The sequence below is a fragment of the Ostrea edulis genome, chromosome 4, assembly GCF_947568905.1.
Source record: "Ostrea edulis chromosome 4, xbOstEdul1.1, whole genome shotgun sequence".
NCBI lineage: Eukaryota > Metazoa > Mollusca > Bivalvia > Ostreida > Ostreidae > Ostrea > Ostrea edulis.
The window spans coordinates 34,273,500-34,299,684 of NC_079167.1; the positions used below are offsets into that span (position 1 = coordinate 34,273,500).

The 26,185-nt window shown below is 35.8% G+C and overlaps 2 protein-coding genes across 4 annotated transcripts; one reads left to right on the top strand and one right to left on the bottom strand.

Moving 5' to 3' along the window:
- Positions 1-1,995: 1,995 nt before the first annotated feature.
- On the top strand, positions 1,996-20,251 carry LOC125670507 (zinc-regulated GTPase metalloprotein activator 1B-like). 3 transcript variants are annotated; one of them, XM_048905712.2, is made up of 15 exons: positions 1,996-2,181; positions 3,676-3,792; positions 4,305-4,391; positions 5,949-6,045; positions 7,099-7,190; positions 7,934-7,993; positions 8,951-8,988; positions 9,945-9,991; positions 11,800-11,886; positions 13,091-13,135; positions 13,561-13,617; positions 13,798-13,858; positions 15,646-15,780; positions 16,630-16,756; positions 19,904-20,251. In XM_048905712.2, exons 2-15 carry the CDS (start codon positions 3,708-3,710, stop codon positions 19,972-19,974), a joined length of 1,089 nt encoding a protein of 362 aa, XP_048761669.2. In that variant the 5' UTR covers positions 1,996-2,181; positions 3,676-3,707; the 3' UTR covers positions 19,975-20,251. The 3 variants fall into 3 exon arrangements, with proteins under 3 accessions (XP_048761669.2, XP_048761671.2, XP_056018434.1); XM_048905714.2 differs by lacking the exons at positions 1,996-2,181; positions 3,676-3,792 and adding an exon at positions 3,821-3,842; XM_056162459.1 differs by lacking the exons at positions 1,996-2,181; positions 3,676-3,792 and adding an exon at positions 3,869-3,879.
- Positions 20,110-24,197, bottom strand: LOC125670506 (alpha-latrocrustotoxin-Lt1a-like). The gene is made up of 2 exons (XM_048905711.2): positions 23,902-24,197; positions 20,110-21,607 (listed from the first exon to the last, which is right to left on the bottom strand). Exons 1-2 carry the CDS (start codon positions 23,951-23,953, stop codon positions 20,445-20,447), a joined length of 1,215 nt encoding a protein of 404 aa, XP_048761668.1. The 5' UTR covers positions 23,954-24,197; the 3' UTR covers positions 20,110-20,444.
- Positions 24,198-26,185: the final 1,988 nt, after the last annotated feature.

Sequence of the window (26,185 nt, forward strand, 5' to 3'; positions counted from 1 at the left end):
GATAATGGAACATTGCTACATACATATGTAAAGTTGACGATGGAGAAGCTGAAGTCATCCCATTTGTCATAAAGTTGAGTTGTCAGTTTGTTCAATAAAATGTTCAAATATGAAGCAGATATGGACAACTTTGTGGTGTCTTTTATTTCGAGTTCACTAAGATATATGGAATCAACATATAAATGAAAATGAACATCGTTAATACATAAAACGTCGTCGATATATTATCTAAATGTTGGGTTGAAGGCCACCGCAAGGATTTTTTCTTCTTCCCATATAGAAGCTTTAGAATAGAATCTGCCTTATAAGAATATAAAAATAGATCGGCTATTTATGGAGCACAATTCGTGTCCATAGAATTTCAACAGACAAATCTACTTGATTTACATCCGATTTTCAAACAAAAACAATTCTGAACTAAGTTAATTGTTTCACCACGTAGATCTATTACGGACATTTCCACGAGTTAAAGGTATGTGTGATCCATGAGCATTTAGACACATTTTACCGATTTCGTAATGTTGTCATATACAAAAACTGTTAATGTGAATATATGGGATTTATATCATTCCACCGCCATTTCCAAAATGATGCACAATACTGCATTTATCATTGTTCTCTTTAAACAAGAGGTCCATAGGCCTTATCGGTCACCTGAATATAGTGAAAAAGTATCACTACTTCCATGGGCTATGGAATATAGAAAAAAATTTCCTGTTCTGAATATCTAAGCTAAATTTTAATGTTCAGCAACAATATTAAACAAGATGTGTTCTTAAAACTTCACTGCCCTCAAAATTGCATACACTGATGAAAGGCTTTAAATAGGTGTATTAACATTAAAATATCAAAAGATATGACTAATTTGGACTCATCCTAAAGTCATAACCCTGGGTTATGAAATTCACTATTTTTTGTACATCATTTTCTATCTCTAAGTATGCATTTAGATTTTATACAGCATCAGCAAACTTACACATACATATGTACGTACTATATACTAAGTTTGGCCCCACCCTGGGGTCAGAACCCTTACTCTGGAGAAAATCAAATTTACAATTTTGGTAAAAGACTACCTGCTCTATCCATTTAGCACTATATACCAAGTTTGGCCCCGCCCTGGGTTCAGAACCCCTACCCCGGGGATCCTGAAATTAAAATCTATGTCCCCCTTGTTCTAAATATGCTTCATACCAAATATGAAAAGAATTGGAATGATAGTTATCAAGAAGAAGTTAAAAATCTCTATTGTTCACACATTTAATAACTGACCATTTTGGCCCCACCCTGATACCAAAACCCCTACCCCTGGGATCATCAAATTTAAAATTTGGGTAAAGGACTATCTGCTCTTTCTAAATATCTATTTAGTGTCAATATAGTATCAACAGCACTAAAGAAAATGTTATTTAAGTGTTTTACACATAAACACTATATACAAAGTTTGACCCCACCCTGGGGTCAGAACCCCTACCCCGGGGATCATGAAATTTACAATTTTGGTAGAGGCCTTCTCGTTTTCCATCACCATGTATTTAGTTTTTCTTACATGTGTGTGGTTCTTGAGAAGAAGATTTTTGAAAATTGGCCAATTTTGGACAGTTTTTGCCGCCGCCCCTGAGGCCCCAGGGATGCTGGAGTCCTGAAATTTACAATTTGTGTCCCCTTTGTCCCAATGATGCTTCATACCAATTTTGAAAAGAATTGGACTGGTAGTTATTAAGAAGAAGTTAAAAATGTTCAATTGTTAACGCACGACGGACGACGGACGACAACCAATATTACAATAAGTCACCTAAGTTTACTCAGGTGACCAAAAAATGAAAGGTTCCTGCGTTGTATAAAACTACTCCGAACCTCCTTCCTGTTTCCCTTTTTTTTTCTGTTACTGTTTGTTTATTTGTTAAACGTTCTTCCAAGAATTTTTCACTTACGCTCTTTCGGATTAACCGTGTTTGGTTGGGATCGGTTTGGATTTTATCTTCATCGTGCCAAGAAAGATAACTCTAATTTTGTTTACAGTAAAAGATGCAGTGTGTTACATGTGTTTGTTGATCAGGCCCCTCAGGAAACTGTGCAGCGACAAACGCATCCAAGTGAACTCAGATAATCTTCAGGAAACTGCAGCGACATATACGCATCCAAGTGAATTCAGATAATCTGTGGAGAAAAACCCGTGCGGTATATTTTACACCAACTTTTAACAAATCAGTGTAGAATCTAGATCTATTAGTAGTAAGTTTTAACATAGTCTATAGAAACGGGTACTTGTTTCATGACAGTCGCCAACTTATTTTTCTTTGTGAAATTAAAGAGCAGAAAGGCAAGTGGTCAGTCCTTGTTAAAAGTGTTTAATTAAATCACAATAAATAATAACAGTTTAAAGTTATTGTCTGGTGTTATTGATATATTACTATTCCTCTCCGTTAGGTATCATAATCAAATTCAATTACTTTAAGAAATATAATAGTACAGATGACATTTTAAAATAAAAGTCTGTAAGTGGTATCTTTTACAAACTTTTCAAAGCTTGAATATCTGAACTCAAACATGCTGCCGTGAGGTGGAAACTAACACATTCACACAAATGTAGATCATGCAGAAAAATAATGTGACAGTATATCTCTGATTATCTGTGGCCTTTGTCACAGAAAGCATTACAATTAAGATTAAAATTTAAAATCACTGTAATTCTTGATTTATAATTCTTTGCTCAAGTATTTCTGAACGAGCAAATCAAGTACATGTTGACAAAGGTGATAATTCTAGCATTAAAGGAGCATGGACACTATTTGGGCTGAAAATTTCAAATTTTATTTTTCCTTTTTTTAATGTTTAATAGAAAGCTTAATTAGGGTATTTCTAAGGGTTACAGTCATGTCACCCCATCGACATTTCGCCTCATGCACAAGTGCCCCAAAGTATTTTAGGGTCGCCCCAAAACAGATCCACAACGCCCCATGTCGAATATCGAACGCCCCAAACTACATGTACAATCACAAATGCTCCAAAGTCTTATTATGAAGCCCTAAAAGTCTTTTATGAATGCCCCAAATAATGCACTAGATCAGTTTATCATTTTGACATCATAAATAATCGCCACCATTGAAAAAAAGTTCTTGAAATAAGTCTTTTACGAACACCCAAAATAATGTTCTGGATTATTTTTTCATTTGGCCTGCATAATTCATCGTTGCAATCAGTGAAAAAAAGCATATTTGAAATGAGTCTTTCACGAACACCCCAAATAATGTACTGAATTTTTAAAAAAAAATTTAATTTTTTTTTCCTTCATTGAAAAACCTACTTGAAATAAGAATGATTATAAAAGTTATATATTGATTTAGTTCATAGTAATTACATGATAGTTATTATAATCAAACAAATAAATATACAGAAAAGCGCCAAAGTCGTAGTACATATTTGAATGCTCCAAGAATTGAATAAGAACACCCCAAATAATTTACTTAATCATTTCCAAACTTTGCCTTCATGAATATTCACCATTATTGAAATAAATATACATGCATGATAATTATCCTACATACATACCGGTATTTAAAGATATATAGAGAAATGCAATCATTTCAACGATCACATTTAGATAACGTTTCAGTGCACTTTCAAATGAAAAAAAATTACTTTCCATTTCATCTGACATTTTGTTTTAAACAGCTAGATAACAACAGAATCAAGTTCCAGCCAAAATGTCGGATGAGGAGGAAGAAATCCCAGATCTTGTTCCTGCCACACTGGAGAGAGTACCCATCACAATCATCACAGGATTCTTAGGTACACCCCCACCCACCCACTTCCCATCACAATCATCACAGGATTCTTAGGTATGCCCCCACCCCCCTCCCATCACAGGATTCTTAGGTATGCCCCCACCCCCTTTCATCACAATCATCACAGCATTCTTAGGTGCACCCCACCCCTCCTACCCAATCGCTCACAAAATACCCATCGCAATCATCACAGGATTCTTGGGTGCACCCCCACCCCTCCTACCCAATTATTCACAAAATATCCATCACAATCATCTACAGGATTTTATTATACAAAGGGTAATCAGCACAGAATTCCTAGGCAGCAACAACAACAACAACCCCCCCCCCCCCTCCCCCCCACCCACCCCACACACAAATATACAAAGAGTGGTCTTGAAATTGAAAGTTTGGGGGGAGTTGATGTTTTACTTTTTTGTTCAAAGTAATGTAATCAGTATGCCATATGATATACATCTTTGAGAGAGTTAGCAATTCAAAGTAAAAGTGAACTCATTGCTTGTTGAATTTCACCAGGAGCAGGCAAAACCACACTTCTGAATTATGTCCTGACGGAACAACATGGGAAGAGAATTGCTGTCATCATGAACGAGTTTGGTGAAGGTACAGTCAGTTCTGAGTATATAGATCTGAAACATAATGAGAAAGTCCTTCATATTTTATTGGTATTAAAGCCTTCAGTAGTATAAAACCTGTTTATATGAATAATCCTGTGCCATTTGAGAATCATATTGCAGGTCTGCAGTACCATAAATCTTAGAAGTTAAACTTAACTAGAGACTTATATGAGTTAAACTTAACTAGAGGCTTATATGAGTTAAACTTAACTAGAGGCTTATATGAGTTAAACTTAACTAGAGGCTTATATGAGTTAAACTTAACTAGAGGCTTATATGAGTTAAACTTAACTAGGGGCTTATATGAGTTAAACTTAACTAGAGGCTTATATGAGTTAAACTTAACTAGAGGCTTTTATGAGTTAAACTTAACTAGAGGCTTATATGAGTTAAACTTAACTAGAGGCTTTTATGAGTTAAACTTAACTAGAGGCTTATATGAGTTAAACTTAACTAGAGGCTTATATGAGTTAAACTTAACTAGAGGCTTTTATGAGTTAAACTTAACTAGAGGCTTATATGAGTTAAACTTAACTAGAGGCTTTTATGAGTTAAACTTAACTAGAGGCTTATATGAGTTAAACTTAACTAGAGGCTTATATGAGTTAAACTTAACTAGAGGCTTATATGAGTTAAACTTAACTAGAGGCTTATATGAGTTACCTTTTAATTCAGTTTGCCCTACATCCATCTGTTACTAGTAGTTTTTTTGTTGTAAACTTATTACATTTTAGTTGTAAACATTCAGTGGGCTAGAGGGCAGCTACTCATCAACGCATTAAAAACTTAGTCCACAGATCTCCTGATTACTATATCTAGTACGTGTCGAACCATTGGTGACTTGGTCCACAGACCTCCTAACCACTATGTCCACATGTTGGCCCATTGGTGACTTAGTCCACAGACCTCCTAACCACTATGTCCACATGTTGGCCCATTGGTGACTTAGTCCACAGATCTTCTGACCTCTATATCTACATGTCGATCCATTGGTGACCTAGTCCACAGACCTCCTGACCTCTATATCTACATGTTGACCCATTGGTGACTTAGTCCACAGACCTCCTGACCTCTATGTCCACATGTCGACCCATTGGTGACTTAGTCCACAGACCTCTTGACCTCTATATCTACATGTCGACCCATTGGTGACCTAGTCCACAGACCTCCTGACCACTATATCTATGTGTCGACCCTTTAGTGACATAGTCTAAAGACCTTCTGTCTACTGTGCCTACACATCAGTATGGAGATAGCAGTGTCCCTGCTGAACCTTATGTAGAAGAGATATTAAGATAAGAAGTATTGATCAGGATATAGGGCTCATGGCGGGTGTGACCGGTTGACAGGGGATACTTATTCCTCCTAGGCACCTGATCCCACCTCTGGTGTGTCCAGGGGTCAGTGTTTGCCCAACTATCTATTTTGTATTGCTTATAGGAGTTATGAGATTGATCACTGTTTGTTACCTTCACCTTTCATTGAATGGAATTATTATATGCATGTATATTGATAACAGTATGAGTTTTTTATGTGCATTAAGGGGACTCAATAGAGAAGTCGATGTCGGTCGGACAGGAAGGCGAGTTGTTTGAGGAATGGCTGGAACTCAGAAATGGATGTCTTTGTTGTTCTGTGAAGTAAGAAAAACTATCTCAGTGTGAACTGAAATATTGAATACAGTGAAACACAGTTATAGCAAACCCCAAGACCCAATGAAAAATGGTTCATTATAACCAAACATCATTATATCAAATAAAATTTTAATTTTCCTCTTATAGGGGAATAAATATCACTTCACTATAAATGTGAATTCGTTATAAGCATGTTTTACTGTATTTATCTAGATACATTTTAATCATTTTGTCCTCTTCATTAACTGAAACATTCCATATTTATGAGTTTCATTCATTCATATTTGAGAATTCATGTGAAAAGTTGCCATGTAAGTTAACTTATATATATATGACCTGTGTTTGGTCAGCACCAGGTCTGCCATCTCTTTTTGTATGGCTGTCTCACATCCAGTCTGTGTTTGTATGGCTGTCTCACATCCAGTTAAACTGATTCCCCGCAGATTGGTGCTACACACAAACAACTGGTAAGCGGTACTTTGGTTAGCCCAAATGAGCCGATTTCATTGGTCAGTTGATTTATATGTCTCACCAGAGAGATTCCAAATGGTAGAGTCGTTGTAGTCTAGTTATGATGTCAAAGTCTACTGCGCTACGTTACAAAGTTTCGTGCTGCATAGGCCGACTTCACTGTATTCGTAACATAGTGTAGTCAACTATGACGTCAAAGTTAGCGTCGTTGTTGTTTTGAAAGGAACTCTCGTTATACGCGTGAAATAACGATACAGCCCGAATCCTGGCCGTCAAAAATTAGTGCTTACTTGTTGTACCCGTAGAGAAGCGAGATCAACTGGGAACCAGTTTAAAATCCAGTCTGTTTTTGATTGGCTGTCTCACATCCAGTCTGATTTTGATTGGCTGTCTCACATCCAGTGTGTTTTTGATTGGCTGTCTCACATCTTCTGTGTATACCATGCTTTCAGTCTGTCTTTTTACAGCTGTTATACATCTTTGTTTATCAGGTTTCCAATCTGTCATTGTATGGATGCACACATCTTCAGAATATGTGTATGTCACATTTTTAATTAATCACGTTTTCTATATCTGATACATTTCCAGGGATAATGGAGTAAAAGCCATAGAGAACTTGATGACCAAGAGAGGGCGCTTTGATTACATTCTCCTGGAGACAACTGGACTGGCTGATCCTGGTAAATATGAACCAGTCTGTTGCCCACTTTGTTTTACAAATGATTCAACAACACACACACACACACCCTGTCAGTTAAATCTCAGCTTACAGGAGTCTTAGGCTTTTCTGTTCAAAGTTTGCCTTCTGTCAATGATTTTTGCTCTATTTGCCATTAACAATGACATTGCAAGATGTCTTCTTCAGAACCTTTAACAAAAGTTTGTAGAAAGCATACTTGCATGTTAGGAATAGTTTCTTCAAATCATTCTAAAGGGAGATAATTCTAGTATGGAAATACTGAAATTAGGCAGAGGTCCTTTACGGATGTAGCTGACTTCCTTTTAAAACATGAACGGAAATATAAATATCAGCAATATTTGTCCATTCCTTTTCAATTCAATTGCTTAACAGATTAGCTCAGTAGGTTAGCACATCCACTGCTGGTCTGTTGGTTATGGGTTCGAGTCCAGCAGGGTTTTTTTTTTTAATTTTTTCAGATTACTTGCCACGAAAACTGCTTTTTTTAACTAACTAAGGTAAATTTGAAAGTTTTCAGTTTCAAAATATTGTTGTATATATCCTTCACTTTTCATTCATATCAAATTTCTCTGGTGTAGCATTCCTCCTTAATGAAAAGTCGTTGAACAACACAATCAGTCTTTGCAAAAACTTTACAAAAAAGCATAGGTGTTTGTTATAAATATATCATATGTTGTACAAGCTTTATAGTGGTGTTATATAGATATATCTTCTCCTTTACAGGTCCCATTGCGTCAATATTCTGGTTAGACGAAGAGTTGTGCAGCGAAATATTTCTAGATGGTGAGTACATTTTGTAAGGGGAGTTTGAAGATAGCAGAGGGGTTTATTGAACTTGACCTTAAAGTGCTTGTTAGTAATTCTGATCAAAAGTTTGTTGTCTGTTAACTTTTCACATTTTCGGTCGTTAAGTTTGATGAAATGAAGGATTATGCTCTTACCCAAGGGAAGATGATTTAAAAAATAAAAGAAATAGGGTATGTATATTTGAAAGTCTTCTCAAATTTCGCTGAGAATGATATGAATGTAGAGCCACCGCAGACTAAGATTAATGGCCTCTTTGTCAACTTTTGCTATAGAGCTAGTGCAGCTATTTTCAGTCTTCTTTCCCCTTATCTTATGAAGTTATTTGATTCAGTTCAGGGATTCAGACTCTCGAGATTCTGACCACTGGGAATAGAGTGGGCATTCAGTAGAGATACAAAACTTTCCTATGTAAATCTTTTATAATCTTTCCATATCTACTGAGTAATTGCAGTTTGAATGTGCAAGTATCCTGAGACAAGAGTTTGTACAGTTTTCTGTTGGGCTATATTCAATGTTCAAAGCTTACAAGTCACATGATTATCTGTATGACTCTGATAAGTGTTGTAACTTGAGGACCTTTTCTTGAAATCTGTCTACTGGGAAATATTTGTACAGCGTGATTTTCTCTCAGACAATTTGACAAAGAATATCACATTGTTTAGACTTTGTCTAAGTCCATTTATTACTACTTTAGGATGATTAGATTTGAATTTGTCCAGTTTTAAATTTACTCATTCAGAATGAAAATGAAATGCACAAAAATAAAACAGGGGCGCAAGTTTTTGGTATACAGTAGTATAAGAGATTTGGGTTTTTTTGTTTGCTTTTTTAATTAGAATAGTTTTTTCATTCGAAAGACATCATGCAGATCTTAGATATGTTTACTATCCAAGTTTATTTATCATGCATCTCACTGTTTTACCTTTCTGACAGGTGTGATCACTATGGTAGATGCCAAGTACTGCATGCAGGTGAGAGGACATTTTCTGTTCGGATATTTTCACTTTCTATACCATCAATCTCCCAAGATTTAGGGCATATTGTTTTTGGTCTGTCTGTTTGTGTGTACATGATTTTAAATTCAGTCATGCCTTTTGTATTATGTCAAAATATAGACTTATATATGTTATTATATGGTAAGGGTTCATGGTTAATGCTTAACTGCTATATGAAAGGTAAGGCCAATGTTGTAGGTCAAAGGTCAAATTTGCTACACCAGGACTGTGTTAGAGATTGTAGTGACTAGTCTAGGGGCTAGGTATGGTGGCTGATTTGTGCCATTGTACAATTTGTTGTCTTTCATTATTTTGAGGCGAAAAGTAGCTAATGTTATAATTTTGTTGTCTTTTCGTTATTTCGAGATGAAAAGTCTCTAGTAAATATTGTTTTCTTTTCTTTTCGCCTTGAAATAACAAAAGGACTATAAAGTATAAAATGGCACAAATCAGCCACCATACCTAACCCCAAGGCTAGCCGCTACGACCTTGAATGCAGCATTGCTCATGACTATAAGTACTTTTTAACAAGCCTTGCATACCTCATATTAGCTGTTAGATTTATGATGTGCTTAAAACAATAAACCAGTGGCCTGTTACATAACATTTTAACTCCATGATCAAAATTCTGTAATTTTATTCCTATTATTGCAACAAATGTATATCCATGTGTAATTGATTTTAATTTGATTTTAATTTACACCTAAATAAACTAAATTGATTGTTTGTAATGGAGAGATTTTCTAATTTTATTTTTTCATTTGCTGTAAGAATGTTTGTGAAATGAGTCTTTGGTATGTGAAAGTGAGCAGATTCTTCAGCAAAAAAACGAACAGTGATGTTGTCACTCATTCATACTGTACTCATTACATGAACAGCCTCTTCTTTCTCAGTGAAGAAATATTCTAGAAATATTCTGATGGATTTTTCAGCATCTACAAGAAATCAAACAAGATGGTTCTACAAATGAGGCCACTCGGTAAGTAGTTAGTAAACAGTCTAAAAATCAAACAAGACTTCTACGAATGAGGCCACTCGGTATGTAGCTAGTAAACAAAGTCTAAAAATCAACCAAGATGGTTCTACAAATGAGGCCACTCGGTATATAGCTAGTAAACAAAATCTAAACACAGGGAGAAAATTGAAATAGATGTGTAAAATGAAATTGAAGAGGGGGGAGGGGTCACAGCTGAGATGCTTTTTCTGATTTATCTAACATTAACTGATGAATATCTGATATTGACTGAATTCTCATGTTTGTTAATGTTACATGAATAGTTCCAGCACAAAATGTTTCATCAACATGCAAAAATAATGGATTCTGGCTTCAATAATATAAGTAAAGCTTTATGAAATTGTCATGGTAATGTGGCAAAATTCACTAAAACATGATTTTTGGTTGTTTTTATTTAGTTTCTACATTATACTATTTACTATATTTACAAATCAAATTAAATATGAAAATGAATTTACATAGTCATTCATTAAAATTTGTGCTTGTGTCATATATTTAAGTATTGCACTGTAATATAATTTTTTCTCAAATTGAATAAAGAAGTGTGTACAATAACCCTCAAAACCGCTCTCTGAGATACAGATGGCTAGACTTTTCCAATACAATAGATATGATATTACACAAGCAATATACAATATATTAGATTTACTTAAATTTTTCACTGAAGTGATTTCATTCAAAACAATTTATCTTTTTGTTTGTATGATTTTTGTTGTTGTTGTTGTTGTTGGTGGTGTTTTTTTAGCTCATCTGAGTCAAAGGCTCAAGTGAGCTTTTCTGATCAAAATTTGTCCGTTGTCTGTCGGCGGTGTCGTCGTAAACTTTTCACATTTTTTACTTCTTCTTAAGAACTGCTGGGCCAATTTCAACCAAACTTGCCACAAAGCGTCCTTGGGTGAAGGCCTTTTAAAGGGGAGATAATCACAAAAATGCAAAAATAGGGTGGGGTCATTTAAAAATCTTCTTCTTAAGAACCACTGGGCCAGAAAAGCTGAAATTTACATGAAAGCTTCCTGACATAATGCAGATTCAAGTTTGTTCAAATCATGACCCCCGGGGTTGGGATGGGGCCACAATAGGGGATCAAAGTTTTACATGCAAATATATAGGAAAAATCTTCTTCTCAAGAACCACTGAGCCAGAAAAGCTGAGATTTACATGAAAACTTCCTGACATAATGCAGATTCAAGTTTGTTCAAATCATGGCCCCTAGGGGTATGATGGGGCCACAATAGGGGATCAAAGTTTTACATACTAATATATAGGAAAAATCTTCTCAAGAACCACTGGGCCAGAAAAGCTGAAATTTACATGAAAGCTTCCTGACATGGTGCAGATTCAAATTTGTTTAAATCATGGCCCCCGGGGGGTTGGATGGGGCCACAATAGGGGATCAAAGTTTTACATACAAATATATAAGAGAAATCTTTAAAAATCTTCTTCTCAAGAACCACTGAGCCAGAAAAGCTGAGATTTACATGGGGCCACAATAAGGGATCAAAGTTTTACATACAAATGTATAAGGAAAATCTTTAAATGTGAGCCAAGGTGATTCAGGTGAGCGATGTGGCCCTTGGGCCTCTTGTTTATGTTTTGGTTTTTTTGTTTGTTTTGGGTTTTTTGTTTGTTTGTTTTTTCTTCTTTTCTTTTTTTTTTGGTGCTATTTCCAACAGTTCAATTCATTTCATTGACATGCTGGCATATAAACATTTAGTCATGATCAATATTAACAGCAAAATTGTGATATACATTGAAGATTTTATTTCCAACAGACAGGTGGCTTTGGCTGATGTGATCATTATCAACAAGACAGACCTGGTTAATTCTGAGGAGCTAGACCGAGTAAAATCATGTATAAGGTAAAATCAGATAAAGGAAGCTTAAGATGAATTCATATAGTCTACAGTCACATACAAAAATAAAGTCATATAGTCTACAGTCACATACAAAAATAAAGTCATATAGTCTACAGTCACATACAAAAATAAAGTCATACAGTCACATACAAAAATAAAGTCATACAGTCACATACAAAATTAAATCATAGTCTACAGTCACATACAAAAATAAAGTCATACAGTCACATACAAAAATAAAGTCATATAGTCTACAGTCACATACAAAAATAAAGTCATACAGTCACATACAAAAATAAAGTCATATAGTCTACAGTCACATACAAAAATAAAGTCATATAGTCTACAGTCACATACAAAAATAAAGTCATACAGTCACATACAAAAATAAAGTCATACAGTCACATACAAAATTAAATCATAGTCTACAGTCACATACAAAAATAAAGTCATACAGTCACATACAAAAATAAAGTCATATAGTCTACAGTCACATACAAAAATAAAGTCATACAGTCACATACAAAAATAAAGTCATATAGTCTACAGTCACATACAAAAATAAAGTCATACAGTCACATACAAAAATAAAATCATACAGTCACATACAATAATAAAGTCCTACAGTCTACAGTCACATACAAAATTAAATCATAGTCTACAGTCACATACAATAATAAAGTCCTACAGTCACATACAAAAATAAAGTCATACAATCTACAGTCACATACAAAAACAAAGTCATACAGTCTGCAGTCACATACAAAAATAAAGTCATAGTCTACAGTCACATACAAAAATAAAGTCATACAGTCTGCAGTCACATACAAAATTAAATCATAGTCTACAGTCACATTCAAAAATAAAGTCCTACAGTCTGCAGTCACATACAAAAATAAAGTCATACAGTCTATAGTCACATACAAAAATAAAGTTATAGTCTACAGTCACATACAAAAATAGTCATACAGTCTGCAGTCACATACAAAATTAAATCATAGTATACAGTCACATACAAAAATAAAGTCATACAGTCTACAGTCACATACAAAAACAAAGTCATACAGTCATATACAAATATAAAGTAATAAATTTGTAGTTTTATCAAAAATTTTGGTAAACATATACAGATTTACTGTATCATTGTCATTTGATATAGCTGTAGTGAATGTAATTAATCGAAAAAAAAATCATTATTATTTTTCAGATCTATTAATAGCCTAGCAAAGTTGACAGAGACAACAAGAGCCAGGTTTGGTTTGCAATCTTAATCCTTAATTTTGTAACTGTTGTTATAGATCATGATCATCAGTAAATTTTATGACACTCACAATTATTTTTGATGATAATAATCAACAGATTTCATGATAAATATTATTGATGATAATAATCAATAAATTTCATAACAGTTATTACTGAAAATAATAATCAGTATCTTTTCATGACAGCAATTCAAGCTACTATTGTGAAATCAATTGATAAAGTATTAAGAGTAGTAACTGTAGTTTTGACACATATTGGTCTTGTATTAAAATCAAGTGATACTTAGTTAGATCACTTATTTCACAAGGCCTGATTTTCATGAGGTGTATATTGCAGAGATTATGTAAAATAATATGCTTGTGAATCAAAATAATCATCGATTACTATGTGTAATATACAATTGATTTTTAACAGGACAGACTTAGATTCCATTTTGGATCTGAATGCATACGATGGTAGGAGTAAGACAAGGTGAGTTAGTGTCTCTATATCTCTCTATGGAAATTAAGCACATTTATTCAGAAAATAAGTTTGTAAAAGAATTGAAATCTGCACATCATTTATAAAAAGATCAATTTACAACAGAATAAAAATCTTCCTATCACTTGTAAGAGATAAAAAAATTTGTAATATAGAATAATTGTGTTTTAGTTTAGAGGAGTTATTCCAGGAGAGAGGCTTCAACAAAGACAGTAAACATATTGTTGATCAGGTCAGTCCTCTGGTCATCTAAATCTGAAATCTTTTGATTCTGGAACATTCTTGGGCTTATTTTCAATTTAATGGTGTGTAGAAGGTTAAACAAAATAATGTTCTTTATAATCATAATTCATGTACTTTTCTGACTTGCATCATGTAAAAATTAAAATGCAATTCTGGAATATTATTGGATTTAGGGCTTTGGATAATTACCTGAAAGTATTATAGAATTTTACATAAGATCTAGTGTGGATAGGATCAGCTTTCTATGAAGCTGCCATTGCTGTTTTCAACTTCAAAATTTCTTCATTTAGAATTACAGTTCTTGGCAAGCACTGGTCACTACTTGATTAGTATCATTATATACTCTGTCCTGTTTCTTTTCACCAGTCTTCCAATTGTTCCATTGTTCAGCAAAGGAAGCATCCATTTGACCTTTATTGATTTTTTAAGTAATGACATACAGGTCGATGACAAATTTTTAAGTAATGACTTACAGATCGATGACAGATTTTTTAAGTAATGACATACAGATCGATGACAGATTTTTTAAGTAATGACATACAGATCGATGACAGATTTTTTAAGTAATGACATACAGATCAATGACAGATTTTTAAAGTAATGACACACATATCGATGACAGATTTTTTAAGTAATGACATACAGATCAATGACAGATTTTTTAAGTAATGACATACAGGTCGATGACAGATTTTTTAAGTAATGACATACAGATTGATGACAGATTTTTTAAGTAATGACATACAGGTCAATGACAGATTTTTTAAGTAATGACACAGGCCAATGACAACCAAGAGGATCTCAAATAATTTTAAGGGAAGTAACTCAAGATCTAAAACTTTTTTCTTTTGTTTACCTTTCCAATGATCTTAATGAATGTTGTCAGATTAAAGTACAGCATCTCTCTGCATACAAAACATTTATTTTTAGTGTAACTAAAAAAAAAAATTTCTGCTCCAGAATTTAAATATTTAAGATTGGTTATTTTCATGTTGAAAAGGGTAAAACATTTTGTGATTGATCCAAGGCCGACAGTCTCTGAAGCCTAATTAGTGAAATATTGCAATTTCATGGAGTTGCACATAACAATGACTTTTTCGACTTCCAAAGAACCACAGGAACCATTCTAGCCAAACCTGCGACAAAGCATCCATTGGGTCAAGTTGTGATTGCAGTATATTGTCAATGTTAGTGTGTAATGTGAGATGTTATGAAAATAGGGTGGGGTGTGTAAAAGAAACACTGCACCAGACAAAACTTTAATGAAAAGCTGTTGAAGATTCAAATCGGACCTGGTGTAGAACCATAAAGGGGGTTTTACATAGGAATATATTGGAAGGACATACACACATTTCTGACATTTTTTCTAAAAATTATTTTTTCATCTCAGTATGAAGAGTTCTTGTATGATTTCTGAAATAAGTTTTAGATTTTATTTTGTAGTAATATTACAATACTTCATATATCTGCCTGGGTAGGTCAGTGGTTAGATCACCTAACTAGTAATGCAAGGGGCCTGGGTTTGATACACAGTTGGTCCAAAGATTTTTCTCTCCCTCTTTGCAATAGTAATGTCCATTTATACAACTTACTTAATACATAAAAGCTGACTTTATATTCTCACTCATACTAGTATGTAAAGAAATTTAACAGATTCGTTAGGGGAAGGGTTTTGCCTTTTATCAGGCAGGGGTTGCACCCTAAGGGATTTATAAGGAAATATTGCTGCAGGAAGTATTTGCCGATGTTAAGTACCAGGTGATTACATGTTTGCAGAATGTGACTACATTTACGATGGAGTTTGCAGGAGATGTAGATAAACACAGACTCGATAAAGCTCTACAAGATTTACTGTGGGACAAAGAATTAGTCAACTCTAAAGGAGACAAACAGGAAATCTACAGACTTAAGGTAATCAATCACTCTGTGTACGACATTCTGTACTTCCTGTTACATTCACTGCGTAATACCATCAAATACTGTCTCTGTGTTATTCGTGTAACACCATCAAATATTGCCTCTGTGTTAGTTGTGTAATACCATCAAATATTGCCTCTGTGTTATTCATGTAATACCATGAAATATTGCTTCTATGTTATTCGTGTAATACCATGAAATATTGCCTCTGTTATTCGTATAATGCCATCAAATATTGCCTCTGTTATTCATGTAATACCATCAAATATTGCCTCTATGTTATTCATGTAATACCATCAAATATTGCCTTTATGTTAATCGTGTAATACCTTCAAATATTGTCTTTATGTTAATCGTGTAATACCATCAAATATTGCCTCTGGCATTAGAGGTGACAGACACAGGTCATTCAGATGAGATTTAGAAACCAATGTTGTATGTTACTGTAGGCTAATAAAAGAAGACTCGATGCTTAATAACGCAGAGCACCTAACACAGATCATTATGTATGACATTCGATGCTTAATAACGCAGAGCACCTAACACAGATCATTATGTATGACATTCGATGCTTAATAATGCAGAGCACCTAACACAGATTATTATGTATGACATTCGATGCTTAATAACGCAGAGCACCTAACACAGACCATTATGTATGACATTTAACCAAAGGATGGTGATATATCTGTATGAGTGAAAGATTCTTGAGGGAAATTAAACTCCAAAACAAGGCACCCTCTTTTACCATCAGAAAACCGCCCCCAGATCAACCGATGCTTCACATTCTCTGTATATACGATTGTACGTAACAAATTTCACCCTGTCTGTATTTATTTGCAGGGAGTAATATCCATAGCCGGTGATGATAGACGCCTTGTCGTCCAGGCTGTCCATGAGTTGTATGATTCGTTTTTCACAACGAGCTGGGAGGACGAATCCAATCGGATTAACAGGATAGTGTTAATAGGTATATTGTCATCCATTTGTTACAAGTGTTTTGAGTGGTCAGATACATGTATCAACACATCGTTGTGAATTACTTCCCTTTGCAGGATATTAAGTTTACACACATTTCTCAGATAGTGTTCATATAGGTATGCAACATTAACAGGGATATATTAAGTTATAGGATTCCATAAGGCCAGACAGATAGTATCAATATAGAGATATAGACAAGATAGTTTGTGTGGAAACCTTGAGGTCGGTAGGATTGTGAGAATGTCGGTAGGATTGTGAGGATTGTGAGAATGTCGGTAGGATTGTGAGAATGTCAGCAGAAGTATAGTTCAAATGGATACTGTAAACCAACTTTTCTATCCATGACTTTATTTTGTAATTTACCTGTAATGAACTGGTTCACGGTGACTAATTTTTGCGACCCAGATTATCTTGAACAAATTCAAGAGATATCAAATATTTGTAGCAAGAAATACGCGCAGTAATGACTCAGAGGTTTTTGCAAACCTGGGGAAAAATTTCTCGTTCAGTTAGTTTACAGTGCATTCACATTGCTTTTTCCTTGATATTGCTAGCAATGGAAACCGAAGACTATTTTCTCACATAATTCATTTTTGCACAGGGATTTAAAATACTAGCAACTAGGACACCACAAACAAACCACTGTATTTTCAACATTATTAATTGATTGTGATATCTTAGTGGAAAACATCGAGAAGGGATGTTTGTTGTTTTTCAAATGTTGAATAACAAAACAAAGGGCAATCAACATAACAACATAACAATGTATGTAACAAGATAAACACTACAGACAATGTCAATAGAAGAAATGTCTCAGTTTTTGAAAAGATATGATATACCTTGAGCCTCCTCACACTGACATATTCATCATGAAGTGCTGGTGCACACCATTCAATATGTTGGGGTGAAGAAGCTCTGGTGCACTCCATTCAATATGTTGGGATGAAGAAGTGCTGGTGCACTCCATTCAATATGTTGGGATGAAAAAGTGCTGGTGCACTCCATTCAATATGCAGGGGGGAAGAAGTGCTGGTGCACTCCATTCAATATGTTGGGATGAAAAAGTGCTGGTGCACTCCATTCAATATGTTGGGATGAAAAAGTGCTGGTGCACTCCGTTCAATATGCTGGGGGGAAGAAGTGCTGGTGCACTCCATTCAATATGCTGGGGTGGAGAAGTGCTGGTGTACTCCATTCAATATGTTGGGATGAAAAAGTGCTGGTGCACTCCATTCAATATGCTGGGGGGAAGAAGTGCTGGTGCACTCCATTCAATATGTTGGGATGAAGAAGTGCTGGTGCACTCCATTCAATATGTTGGGATGAAGAAGTGCTGGTGCACTCCATTCAATATGTTGGGATGAAAAAGTGCTGGTGCACTCCATTCAATAGGTTGGGATGAAGAAGTGCTGGTGCACTCCATTCAATATGCTGGTGTGAATAAGCTCTGATGCACTCCATTCATTATGCTGGGGTGAAGAAGTGCTGGTGCACTCCATTCAATATGCTGGTGTGAATAAGTGTAAGGTATTACTTCCAAAAATAACTGAGACATTTTTAATTATCAGAGATAAGAGTTATCAAATAAAGACAGGAATAGTTTAAAACTTATAATATAATAATATAGATTTCTTAAACATGGAATCACTACATTGATCCATAAATGTGGGGGAGGGGGTGTTTAGGGTGTTGCTATAGTAAATATGAAAAATGGGTAGATTCCTCAATTGCACAAGAAGATATATTTTTTAATCTGTGTCAGATGTGTAAGAGGTTTATAAATAGTGAAGAGATATAGGAATCAATAAGAGATATTGGTCCTGCTATTGCTAGTCAATAAGAAATATTGGACCTGCTATTCCTAGTCAATCAGAAATATTGGGCCTGCTATTCCAGTCAATCAGAGATATTGGGCCTGCTATTCCTAGTCAATCAGAGATATTGAACCTGCTATTCCTAGTCAATAAGAGATATTGGACATGCTATTCCTAGTCAATAAGAGATATTGGGCCTGCTATACCAGTCAATCAGAGATGTTGGGCCTGCTATTCCTAGTCAATAAGACATTTTGAATCTACTATTCTTAGTCAATAACAGATATTGGACTTGCTATTGCTAGTCAATAAGAAATATTGGACTTGCTATTCCTAGTCAATAAGAGATATTGGACCTGCTATTGCTAGTCAATAAGAAATATTGGACCTGCTATTCCTAGTCAATAAGAGATATTGCACCTGCTAGTCCTAGTCAGTAAGAGATATCAGTCCTGCTATTCTTAGTCAATAAGAAATATTGGACCTGCTATTCCTAGTCAATAAGAGATATTGGACCTGCTAGTCCTAGTCAGTAAGAGGTATCGGACCTGCTATTCCTAGTCAATAAGAGATATTGCACCTGCTAGTCCTAGTCAGTAAGAGATATCAGTCCTGCTATTGCTAGTCAATAAGAAATATTGGACCTGCTATTCTTAGTCAATAAGAAATATTGGACCTGCTATTCCTAGTCAATCAATTAAAGATATTTGGCCTGCTATTCTTAGTCGATAAAAAAATATTGGACTTGCTATTTTTAGTCAATAAGAGATATTGGGCCTGCTATTCCTAGTCAATCAGAAATATTGAACCTGCTATTCTTAGTCAATAAGAGATATTAGACCTGCTATTCCTAGTCAATAAGAAATATTGGACCTGCTATTCTTAGTCAATAAGAGATATTGGACCTGCTAGTCCTAGTCAATAAGAGATATCGGACCTGCTATTCCTAGTCAATAAGAGATATCGGTCCTGCTAGTCCTAGTCTGAGAGATATTGGGCCTACTATCCATAATAGTTAATATAATTAAAACCCTTGCTTCATATAACAACTGAATATGTTATGATTATATCTTGTATATACCTCTTATTAATCTCTTTTTAAAAAAATGACTTTTGCTCCCCCCCCCCCTCCACCTTTAAATTGCTTCCAGCGGGCCAGTTAGAAGTCATCCTTGTTTTGTAGCAACATGCTCCTGGTAATCTTAGATCGTACTCTGAAGAGTTTGATCATCGTATATTCAACATTAAACTTTATTTGACATTAATAAATATCACTTCTGAGGGATTAATTGTATACACAGCTGTTTAAAATCTCTCCACAGGCAAACATTTAGAGAGAGAATCTTTGGAGTCCAGAATTAATACATGCAGGCCGTCCACCAACAGTTCTTGAAGTCTGACCCGCTGAGGGAATTAGCTGTTTTAGGAAGCATTAAGATTTATTGTTCCTCCACAGCGGATTGAGTGGCCGTGGGTATATTTAATTGTATTGTGATGTTTGGTGCCAATTACATTCAAGAAAAACACGGATTGTTCACATGGATTTATTTACATTAAATATGGACAATACGGCCTTAACAAAATAGCCACTAAACTGATGCTTAACAAATGAAAGACTAAATGCAGACCAGGATTTGTCGCATAAACAAAATAAAATGAATAGCACTCATTTCACTGTTGATTAATAATACTGAAACTGTAGCCACCAGGGGATATAAAGGGGTTACATTATATAACACTCAAGTCACACAGATTCCATTAGCTTCGCTGTGTCTTGCGTACATCCATACAGAATACTAGTAACGAGAATTTATTGAATTAACCCATTAATGATTCATGTCCATGACAATTGTTTTTCGCTTGCTAAGTACAAGCCTCAACGATGGCAGATTCAGAATTGGATTGAGAAGACGCTGTCGACAAAGTTAAAATACTTTTCGATAACGCTGGCTTTTTCATCCAGTCTGGTTGGTATTGGTCAGAGTAAATTCGGAATATAGTAGTCATGTCGGGTATTACTGCTGGCTTTGTGCGCCTGGAGAGGGCCATAAGTTTGGCAGTAGACGGGTGGGGTATTCTACCTTTTTTGTAAGAAGTAGGACGCTGGACGGATTCAAAGTCATCGATCTCATCCAACACTAATTGTCTGGCGTCCATCCCGTCAACAAATGTTTCACTTCTTTGAAATTCCTGTGGCATCTGTAGGGTTGGAAATCTCAGCGACTGCGCGGACCATGGAAGCTGGTCGTTATGTTTCCTGCCGTGGTTACAAGGCTGGGTGGTGGGCGCTTGGTACATGGTGGACTCCCGCGAGAACGACAGAGTGGTGGCGCTGGCAGGAAGGGAAGGGAGGGTCCGACGAGGTGTATACTTTGAGGAGGATTCGTTCCCTCCTCTCTGTGCCCACTCACTGGCGTTCAGGAATATTTCATTATCACGTAATGTCGGCGAGGCGTTTCCTTTCTTCAGTAGCTGATGTGCAGACACAAAATGGCCTTTCTTTAGGGCCAGTAGAAGCGCGGTGTATCCGAGACTATTTCTCGTATCAATATCAAGTCCAAACTTCACAAAGCAATCAACCAACATCTCCACGATGGACGGATTCCCGCTGCTTGCGGCGTGATGTAGTGGCGTGTTACCGTCATTATCAGCTTCATTAATATCAAGTACATCCTCCTTAAGGATGAGTCCCACTATAGAGGAACGACCATTCATGCAAGCGTAACTAAGAGCAGTTCTTCCTAACGCATCTCTTAAATTCAAAAACGCTCCAGCGTGTAGAAAAATTTTGGCCATCTTATAACCAAATTCTTCTTCGATCATACAAGCTAACATCATAGGCGTCCTCCCGTGTAGGTCTTTACAGTCTACATTTACGTTGTGTTTGGAGACCAGCAATCGGACTTGATGAAGACGACAGTCGAGCACCGCTTGGTGCAGCGCTGTTTTGATTGGTCGCCGAAAGAGTCCGGATGTCACCGAAGAAGCTGTCGGGTGTTGTGATGTGGACATGTTGTCTAGTACGCCTGTGAAGTAAGAATGGAGAAACCTATTAATGTCCAACTATTTCACTGGTGTTTTTACAAGTATTTGGCAATATATCAGTTACTCTATAAGATTTTGTTTTAATAAAGTCAATTTGGAGGGTTGGTTGCACGGTTCGGCGTACTTTGGGATTACGATATATAGCAGAGCAGTAATCCTGGTTGAATAAAGTTTGTGTATTCGAGCTGGTGGATTACAGAGTTTTAGGGAACTCTTTGTTTGCTCGGAATCAGTTTGATTTAATATGACTTACGTCTGAGATATTTAAACAACTCGTGAAGGAGGTTGTAGGTTTATATATATCATAAATCAAAAACAATATTTTATGTCGTCGATTTGCACTGTTTACTCTCCGTTGTTCGCCAAATATTTTCACTAAACTTGAAAATTGAGTCTGATCGGATTACTTGATACAAGCTATTTTTATAGTTATTAAAACTATGTTAATAAGAATTCCAAGTAATGAGGTGCGATTTAACTCGTTTAAAAATTATATATCGGGATTGTTTAGAAATTATATATCGGGATTTTCAAAGACTGTGACGTCACACTTGCAAGCCTTAATAGAATTTATTGAAATACAAACTATTTATTCATATATTGAATGACTACAGGTATTCAGTCATTTTTATTCAATATATTCATTGTTCTATTCCATCGATTTGATCGGGGTTAAAAGTACAGTAAAAACAGACTGTTTCTTTTTATCGAATCGAAACCAGGCAGGAGGGAAATCGCTTGAAATGACAAAATGGGAATTGATGATACTTCACGGGGTTTACCTAGCCATTAAACACTTAAAAACTGCCGTTTAGGGTCAAAAGTTCCTCCCCGTGAGTTACCTAAATGTATATCACAAGCTTTTTTCCAGACTGGGGATTTTTTTTTCTCGAATAAGAAGCTATTGCTCAATATTCACATGTTCAATGTTTTTGCTGTTTATCTTTCCAGATCATAATGATAGCCATTTTCTTATGAATGCGTTGTAGTGGACAATGTGCGTATTAATTATGATATAGTACGTCTATTTACGACTGTGAATTCTGACAGAAATAAAAGTAGAATGTAAATATATTAACAAATGAATTTTAATTTTGAAAATACATGAGGGTATGGAGTACAGCGCTTCACGTCGGTGTATTTTTCATAAAGCGCTGGCGTGAAGCGTCGAATTTCATATACCCTCATTTGTATTCAAAAATGAAATCTATTTATAAGGTTTCACTGCTAAAACTCAATATTCCGATGTAGTAATCTAAAGCATTGTCTGATCAGGTATATGTACCAACTCAAACGAGATTTATCGAGAGAGAGAAAAAAAATAAAACCTCGATTTAACGATCTCAAAGAGGGTGGACGTGTAGCCGATAAAACGTTACCTGCAAAAATTAATTCATTCTAATGCACCTCTCAGTAGTTTACGTAATATTTGATAAATTGATATTTTGTTGACTTCTTTTTATCAGGAAATGCCACCATCAGATGTAAATGGATGTCTGCTGCAGTAACAAGACTCCTCGCATTATGAAATGAACATAGTCAGAAAGTGGTCACTGTTTGTAGCATATTAATTAAATATAAAACGTGTGAAGTGTCATCATTTAAACATTTAACGACACAAACTGTTTAGAGCACCTTGCTACAAACAGAGGGTATGTGTACAGTCCCTAACACATGCGTTTAAAGTCTCCCAGATTTATACGCTTTTTTAATTACATATATGCTAATTCTTTTAATGAATGGTAAACAGTTTTGCAATAGAATAAAAATTCATGGGGAAGTTTAACAGATAGCCGCAGTGAATAAAACTTATATAACAATTTCAATAGATCTCTGTACATAAAAACTTCTTGTAGTTTTGAATGCTGGGATTTTAACCTCTGGGATAAATGAGCAAACTTTTAAAGCGAGTTTCGTTGGCGTCTATACAACTTTGCGGCACATAAAGCTGCTGATTTTCATGTTCTGCAAGGTTGACTTTTCCCTTTCATAATAGGTACTGTTGCAGCTAACGGGTACCCGCAGTTATTCGGTGTAGTATTGATGGAGCATAGGACCCCCCTCCCCTAATCTTCCTCCGTAGATCTCTTTCCCCAGAAATGCTAGCTTATTTTCATTTGTATCATGATATTTACAATGTATTCTTAAATCTAATTTCATCCGGCTTAGTATTTTATCTGAGTGGAATTTGAGTATTTGTTGGCTGTACTGTATTGCGCGGAGTAAGAATTTGAGTTGTTGAGTGTACTATACGGAGTAAGAAGGCAGTACTTACTGCGGCGCTCCGTGGACACCGTTCCTCTGCTGGATAATCCTGATCTATCCATGGTAGCCACAATCTCCAAATTTTATAATCCACGTTCTCTCTCCCACTTACAACTTTGACATTGTTGTCTAGATTTAATCGATTATAGATCAAGCATTGTTCATTTAAAATGACGGTGTAAACTACCGGCTCACATCTTTCCCTTCGTGCGCTTGAGAGAACTCCACACCGCGAAACAAGAGCCTGGTTGCTAGGTCCTCCTCAGTTCTTCACACACGAGAACAGCGGCGTGTTAGGTTATTGACACATTTAGAAGACTCAGTCAACTGATAAACTATCTATACACTTAAAACAATAGCAAGCACCCTACCGATTGGCGTGCGTGTCGGACATTCAATTACAGAGAGGTGCCCCGATATACAACAGCACTAAGGCAAAAATATGAATTGCTTGTTATAGTAAACCATTTGACTATGGTGTTAACTATTTGAATGTTCTTATTTTACACAATAAAACGGGCGTTCAGAGCCCACAAACTCCAGTCAGGGCTCCCCAGTTGCTATGTCCCATCACAATAAGACTGGCGTTCAGAGCCCACAAACTCCAGTCAGGGCTCTCCAGTTTTTATGTCCCGACACAATAAGACGGGCGTTCAGAGCCCACAAACTCCAGTCAGGGCTCCCCAGTTTCTATGTCCCGACACAATAAGACGGGCGTTCAGAGCCCACAAACTCCAGTCAGGGCTCCCCAGTTTCTATGTCCCGACACAATAAGACGGGCGTTCACAGACTCTAGGCAGGGATCCCCAGTTTCTATGTCCCAATCTCTGTCTACATCTCCATGAATCTATGTATACCGACATACCTATCTCTATGTTCACATTTTCAATCTCAATATGTCCACATCCCAATATCTACACATCTACATCTCCAATCTCTATATATCTACATCTCCAATCTCTATATATCTACATCTCCAATCGCTATATATCTACATCTACAATCTCTATATATCTACATCTCCAATCTCTATATATGTCTACATCTCCAATCTCTATACATCTACATCTCCAATCTCTCTATATCTACATCTCCAATCTCTACATGTCTTCATCTCCAATCTCTATATATCTACATTTCCAATCTCTATATACACATGTATCTACATTTCCAATCTTTATATATCTACATCTCCAATCTCTATATGTCTACATCTCAATCTCTATATGTCTACATCTCCAATCTCTATACATCTACATCTCCAATCTCTATATATCTACATCTCCAATCTCTATACATCTCCATATATGTACATCTCCAATCTCTACATCTCCAATCTCTATATATCTACATCTCCAATCTCTATATATCTACATCTCCAATCTCTATATGTCTACATCTCCAATCTCTATACATCTACATCTCCAATATCTCTATATATATACATCTCCAATCTCTATACATCTACATCTCCAATCTCTACATATCTACATCTCCAATCTCTATACATCTCCATATATGTACATCTCCAATCTCTACATCTCCAATCTCTATATATCTACATCTCCAATCTCTATATATCTACATCTCCAATCTCTATACATCTCCATATATGTACATCTCCAATCTCTACATCTCCAATCTCTATATATCTACATCTCCAATCTCTATATATCTACATCTCCAATCTCTACATCTCCAATCTCTATATATCTACATCTCCAATCTCTATACATCTCCAATCTCTATATATCTACATCTCCAATCTCTATATATCTACATCTCCAATCTCTATATGTCTACATCTCCAATCTCTATATATCTACATCTCCATCTGTGTGTCTACAACATACGCAGATCTTTCTAACTCCAACTAGCTCTTGCGAGACATCAAATTTATCTTTTATGAACGATTAAATGAAATTTGCATATCCATAGAATTATACATCTAGATGACCGAAAACATATCCTCCTCAATTGATGGAATTTGGGATCCAAGTACGGTTATGGACACACGCCGAGAGAGTACTCAGTAACGACAGAGTCTAGACACACGCCGAGAGAGTACTCAGTGACGACAGTCTAGACACACGCCGATAGAGTACTCAGTAACGACAGTCTAGACACACGCCGAGAGAGTACTCAGTAACGGCAGTCTAGACACACGCCGAGAGAGTACTCAGTAACGGCAGTCTAGACACACGCCGAGAGAGTACTCAGTAACGGCAGTCTAGACACACGCCGAGAGATAGCTGCAATAATGTAGCCCTCTCTGATTTTTTCTTCTTTTTTTT